This window comes from Nicotiana tomentosiformis, chromosome 11 (genome assembly GCF_000390325.3).
Source record: "Nicotiana tomentosiformis chromosome 11, ASM39032v3, whole genome shotgun sequence".
Taxonomy (NCBI): Eukaryota; Viridiplantae; Streptophyta; class Magnoliopsida; order Solanales; family Solanaceae; genus Nicotiana; species Nicotiana tomentosiformis.
Window position 1 is genome coordinate 80713089 of NC_090822.1, and position 6785 is coordinate 80719873.

Genomic DNA, 6785 nt, shown 5'->3' on the forward strand with positions numbered 1-6785 from the left:
GCATAATTTCTAACATGAGTCACGGTCAAATTTCTATAGCACAGAAAGGGCACATAGCTAACAACAAGCTTATTCAACTTTCTAGTTTCACGAAATGGACCAGGTCCCAATTCCCACGGTGCACACCTACACGCTTGTCACCTAGTATGTGTATCACCTCCAAAATACTCACATAATACAATAATCCTGGTTTTCATACCCTCACGACCAGATTTAAAACTGTTACTTACCTCAAACCGCACAAAATCCTACTCCACAATGCCTTTGCCTCTCGAATCAATCTCCAAACACCCCGAATCTAGCCACAAGCAGTACAATATAATTAACATAGGCTAAAAGAATCAATTCCACAAGAAAAATATGAAATTATAAGCTAAAATCCAAAATAGACTCAAACCGGCCCCCATGCCCACGTCTTGAAATCCGATAAAAGTCACAAAACCCGAAAGCTCATTCACTAACGAGCCTAACCATACCAAAATTATTCAAATCCGATAATAAAATCCCATTCAAATTCTCAAAATTCTAACTCAAGAGTTCTTCCTTCCCTCCTCTTTTTCCCCAATTTCTCACCCCAAATCAAAAATTAGATGATAAAATTAAAGATGAAATCATGGGATTGTACCAAAACCAACTAGGAATCACTTACCCCAATCAACTCCACAAAAATCCCTGCAAGAATCGCCCAATTCCGTGTTCTCTAGCTCAAATTATGTAAAATGGGTTCAAACCCTCGTTTTTAAATTAATACTGTCTGCCCAGATTTCCTTCTTCACGAACGCGACCGTCCTTTCGCGTTCGCGTATGCCAAATCAGACTGCCTCCCAGTTTACTCCTCGCGAACATGATCAACACTTCGTGAACGCGAGGCTTTACAAGCTCAACTCATCGCGAACGCGGCCCATACCTCGCGAACACGTAGACGAAAGACCTGGGGTCCTACCTGGCTAACTTCTCTTCATGAACACGACACCATTCACATGTTCGCGATGCACACGCATACCACACCTTCGCGTCCGCGTCCTCTTCTTCGCGAACATGAAGAACAAAATCTTTCCATCTCACATTAACCCTTCGCGAATGCGAGTCTCCTCTCGCGAACGCATAAGAGGAAACCAGAAAATATACACCAGTAGATATCAGCCATCAACCAAAGTCGAAATATGATCCGTTAACCACCCGAAACTCACCCGAAATTCAAACATACCATCAAGTCCCAAAATACTATACGAACTTTGTCAAATCCTCAAACCACCTCAAATAACATCAAAAACATGAATCACTCTCCAATCTAAACTGAATGAACTTCGAAATTTCCAAATTCTACAAACTATGCTGAATCATACCAAACCGCGTCCGATTGCCCTCAAATTTTGCACACAAGTCATATTCAATATTACTGACCTACTCCAACTTCCAAAATCGGAATCAGACCCTAATATCAAAATGTCAACCCCCAGTCAAACTTTCAAAAAATTCGACTTTCGCCATTTCAAGCCTAAATTAGCTACAAACCTCAAATTCACAGTCTGGGCATACTCCTAAGTCCAAAATCACCCAACGGAGCTAGTGGAACCGACGAAACTCCATTCCGGAGTCATCTTTATATAATTCCGACTAAGCTTCTATTTTAGGGACTAAGTGTCCCAAATCACTCCTAAACCAAAAATAAGATCTCCCGGCAAGTCACATAAGCGAAAATAGCTACGGGAAAAATTGTAAAAAGGGAATCGGGGCTAATACACTCAAAATGACCGGTCGGGTCATTACATCCTCCCCCTCTTAAAATAATTATTCGTCCTCGAACGAGCATAGAGACATACTTGAAGTGGTGAAAAGAAGAGGATAACAACTGCGCATATCATGCTCGATCTCCTAAGTCGCTTCATCGGCCGGCTGACCCCTCCACTAAACCTTCATAGAAGCAATATTCTTCGACCTTAGCTTTCGAACCTGCCTATCTAAGATCGCCACCGACTCCTCAACATAAGATAAATCCTTGCCCAACTAGACTGAGCTGAAATCCAACACCTGAGACGGATCGTAGTGATACTTTCAGAGTATCGAAACATGGAATACTAGATGAACTCCTTCTAGACTGGGAGGCAATACAAGCTCATAAGCAATCTCCCCAACACGTCGCAAAACCACAAATAGACCGATAAACCTCGGGCTCAGCTTGCCCCTCTTACCGAACCTCATAACACCCTTCATGGGTGACACCCGGAGCAAGACCTGCTCTCCAACCATAAATGCAACATCGTGAATCTTCCGATCAGCATAACTCTTTTGTCTGGACTGTGCTATGTGTAGTCTATCCTGAATCACCCTAACTTTCTCCAGAGCATCCCCAATAATCTAGCTTCACCCGGCTCGAACCAACCCACTGGAGACCTACACCGCCTACCATACAGAACCTCATACGGTACCATCTGGATGCTCGACTGATAACTGTTGTTGTAGGCAAACTCTGCTAGTGGCAAGAACTGATCCCATGAACCCCCAAACTCTATCAAACACGCACAGAGCATATCCTCTAATATATGAATAGTGCGCTCGGACTATCCGTCCGTATGAGGGTAAAATATTATGCTCAACTCCACTCGAGTACCCAACTCATGTTGTACGACCCTCCAGAACCGTGATGTAAACTGCGTACCCCGGTCAGAAATGATAGATAATGGTACGCCATGAAGCCTGACGATCTCGCGGATATACACTCAAGCCAGCTGCTCGGAAGAATAGGTAGTCATCACAGAAATGAAATGAGCTGACTTGGTCAGCCGGCCCACAATCACCCAAACTGCATCAAACTTCCGCTGAGTCCATGGGAGCCTAACAACGAAATCCATAGTGATCCGCTCCCATTTCCACTCCAAAATCTCATACTTCACCTGCTGGCAATTTAGGTACCAAGCTACATACTCCATTATGTCCTTCTTCATACTCCTCCGCCAGTAATACTGTCTCAAGTCCCGATACATCTTCGCGGCACCCGCGTGATAGAATACCAAGAACAGTGAGCCTCCTGGAGAATCAACTCACGCAAATCATCTACATTGGGCACATATAGTCTACCTTGCATCCTCAATGCACCATCATCCCTAATAGTAACCTCCTTAGCATCATCGTGCTGGATCGTGTCCTTAAGGACAAACAGATGGGGGTTCTCATACTGACGTTCCCTGATACGATCATAAAGAGAAGACCGAGAGACCACACAAGTCAATACTCGACTCGGCTCAGAAATATCCAATCTAACAAACTGGCTAGCTAAGGCCTGAACATCTAGTGCCACTGGTATCTCTGTTGCTGGAAGATATGCTAAGCTCCCCAAACTCTCCGCCCAACGACTCAAGGCATCAGCCACCACATTGGCCTTCCCGGGATAGTACAAAATGGTGATATCATAGTCCTTAAGAAGCTCCAACCACCTCCGCTGATGCAACTTAAGATCCTTCTGTCTGAACATATGCTACAAACTCCGAAGTTCACTGTAAATCTCACAATGGACCCCGTACAAATAGTGCCACCAAATCTTCAAGGCGTGAACAATAGTTGCTAACTCAAGGTCGCGAACATGATAGTTCTTCTCATGGGGCTTCAACTGGCGCAAGGCATAAGCAATCACTCTACCATGATGCATCAGAACATACCCAATGTCGATCTGTAAGGCATCACAATACACTGTGTAAGAACCAGAAACTGATGGTAGGACTAGAAGTGGAGCCATGGTCAAAGCCGTTTTGAGCTTCTAAAAGCTCTCCTCGCACTCCTCCGACCACCTGAAAGGAGCACCCTTTTGGGTCAATTTGGTCAAGGGATATGCAATAGATGAGAAACCCTCAACAAAATGACGGTCATAGCCCACAAACCCAAGAAAGCTTCGAATCTCCGTGGCTGAGGACTGTCTGGGCCAACTCTGCACCGTCTCTATCTTCTTTGGATCCACTTGAATACCCTCACTGGACACCACGTGCCCTAAGAACGCCAATGAACTGAGCCAAAACTCACACTTGGAGAACTTTGCATAAAGCTTCTCCTCCCTCAATCGCTATAACACAATCCTCATATGCGGAGCATGCTCCTCCTAGCTACGAGAGTACACAAGGATGTCATCAATGAATACAATAACGAACGAGTCGAGATAAGGCTGAAACACACTGTTCATCAAATGCATGAATGTTGTTGGGGCGTTGGTCATCCCAAAATACATCACAAGGAACTCATAATGGCCATATCGGGTCCTAAAAGTTGTCTTAAGAATATCTGAGTCCCGAATCTTTAACTGGTGATACCCTGACCTCAAATCAATCTTGGAGAACACCATCGCTCCCTGAAGCTGGTCAAAGAAATCATCAATACACGACAAAGGATACTTGTTCTTGATTGTGACCTTGTTCAACTGCATGTAATCAATGCACATTCTCATAGTATCATCCTTTTTCTTTAAAAATGGAACTACTGCACCCCAAGGTGACACGCTAGGCCTAATAAACCCATTATCAAGGAGTTCCTGAAGCTGTTCCTTCAACTCCGCTGGTGCCATACGGTACGGTGGAAAAGAAATAGGATGAGTGCTTGGAACCAAATCAATACCGATGTCAATGTCCTTGTAAGGCGGCATGCCCGGCAGGTCTACAGGAAACACATCCGGGAAATCACACACCACAAGAACAAAATCAATAGCAGGGACCTCTGCACTAACATCCCTCAAAAAAGCTAGATAGGATAGACAACCCTTCTCAATCATCCACTGAGCCTTCAAGTATGAAATCACTCTACTAGGAACATAGTCTATAGAACCGCTCCACTCAACTCTAGGCAACCCCGACATCTCTAACATCACGGTCTTAGAGTGACAATCTAAAACAACATGACATGGAGACAACCAATCCATACCCAATATCACATCAAAATCAACCATACTAAGAAGAAAAAGATCTACCCTGGTCTTCAGACCCCCAATAGTCACCACACATGACCGATATACACGGTCCACAATAATAGTATCGCCCACCGGAGTAGATACATCAATAGATGAAACTAGAGACTCACAGTGCATATATAGAAAATGAGTGAAATACAAAGACACATATGAATAAGTGGAACCAGGGTCAAATAATACAGAGGTATCTCTATGGAAAACTGAGACAATACCTGTAATCACAACATCTAAAGCAATGGCATATGGTCTGGCAGGAAGAGCATAAAAACGAGCCTCGCCACCCGCTGATCGGCCTCCCCCTCTCGGGCGACCCTTAGTTGACTGAGCCCCACCCCGAGCTAGCTGGACGGGTGGTCGAACTGCTGGTGCTGGTGCCATCGGCCGACTCAACAACCTAGGGCAATCTCTCTTAATGTGACCAAAATCTCCGCACTCGAAACAACTCTTCCTCTGACGGAACTGTTGCTTCTGATGCTTCGAGGAACTACTCGTGGAAGCCTGAGCTGACGAGGCATGGTGAGAACTCTGCGCTAGTAGTGCACTGAATGACGACTGACCCTGCTGATGATTGTGTGACCTGTGGCCAGATGATGCACCAGGGTGAACTAGGCGAGCCGTCTGAGCATGTCTGAAAGGATGACCCATACCGTGGTGGAACTGCCCCCAGAAGGAACACCGCTAAATCCATCTTGTCCACGAGGCCTCTTGGTATCCCTCTCAACCCACTCCTGGCTGAGAACCATCTCAATCTAATGAGCAATGTCGATAGCCTCGTTAAAAGTAGCACCAGACACTCTTTCTCTAGTCATAAGCAATCGTAGCTGAAAAGTGAGGCCATCAATACACACTAATTCACTCTCGAAATCCAACAAAATTCACAAAACTAGAAAGCTCATTCACTCACGAATCTAACCATACCAAATTCATCAAAATCCGACATCGTTTGGTCCTTCAAATTCTTAAATTACTCTCCAAATATTTCAAGCCCTAACCCCTCATTTTCACCAATTACATGATTAAACAACGGAAAATCACCATATATACGAGTATTAGGGCTCAAACAACTTACCTCACTGATAGCCCTTGAATCACCCTTCAAACACCACTCCAAAAGCTCCAAACCGACTTAAAAATGGTGGAAATCAGCCAAATTCGCGAAGGGATCTATTTAAGGTTTTTGCCCAGCTTTTTCGCACCTACATGCTTTTGTTCCGCGCCTGCAGGGCCGCACCTGCGGTCAAGGTGCTGCATCTGCGAACTCCACTTAATTCGCCAGCCTCCGCACCTGCGCTTCAGGCCTCGCACATGCGAGCTCGCAGGTGCGGCCAAATCCTTTGCGCCTGCGCTCTAGCCTTGGCCTCATATTTTCTGTATGCGCAGAAAATTCTCTCACATGCGAAAGTGCACCTGCGCATTTCCTCCGCTTCTTTGAACCTGCCCAGCGTTCCCCTTTCCGCATCTGCACCCCAAGTCTCGTGCATGTGGGCTTGCAGATGCGACAGTCTTCTCGCACCTACGCATCCTACCTAGCCCAGAACTGTCCGCACCTGTGAACTCCCCACGCACACCAGCGGCCTGGAACCTGCGACTCTTTCTTCCGCAGGTGCAAAAATAGTAGTAGTAGCAGCTTCAGCTGCATTTTCCAACTTCGACAAATCAGTTAACCACCCGGAATCACCCCGAGGCCCTCGAAACCTCAACCAAAGATACCAACAAGTCATATATCAACATACCAACTTAGTCGAACCTTCGAATCACTCAAAACAACACCAAATCATCAAATTACCCTCGGATTCAAGCCTAAGAACTTCTAAATTTTCAAATTAGGCAACCGATG

At 45.4% G+C, this 6785-nt stretch overlaps 1 protein-coding gene across 1 annotated transcript; it reads right to left on the bottom strand.

The window, feature by feature from the left end:
- Nucleotides 1-2883: 2883 nt before the first annotated feature.
- LOC138901742 (uncharacterized) lies at nucleotides 2884-5593 on the bottom strand. The gene is made up of 5 exons (XM_070189528.1): nucleotides 5161-5593; nucleotides 4397-4698; nucleotides 3581-3667; nucleotides 3267-3475; nucleotides 2884-3028 (listed from the first exon to the last, which is right to left on the bottom strand). The coding sequence occupies exons 1-5, from the start codon at nucleotides 5591-5593 to the stop codon at nucleotides 2884-2886; spliced, it is 1176 nt and encodes a 391-aa protein (XP_070045629.1).
- Nucleotides 5594-6785: the final 1192 nt, after the last annotated feature.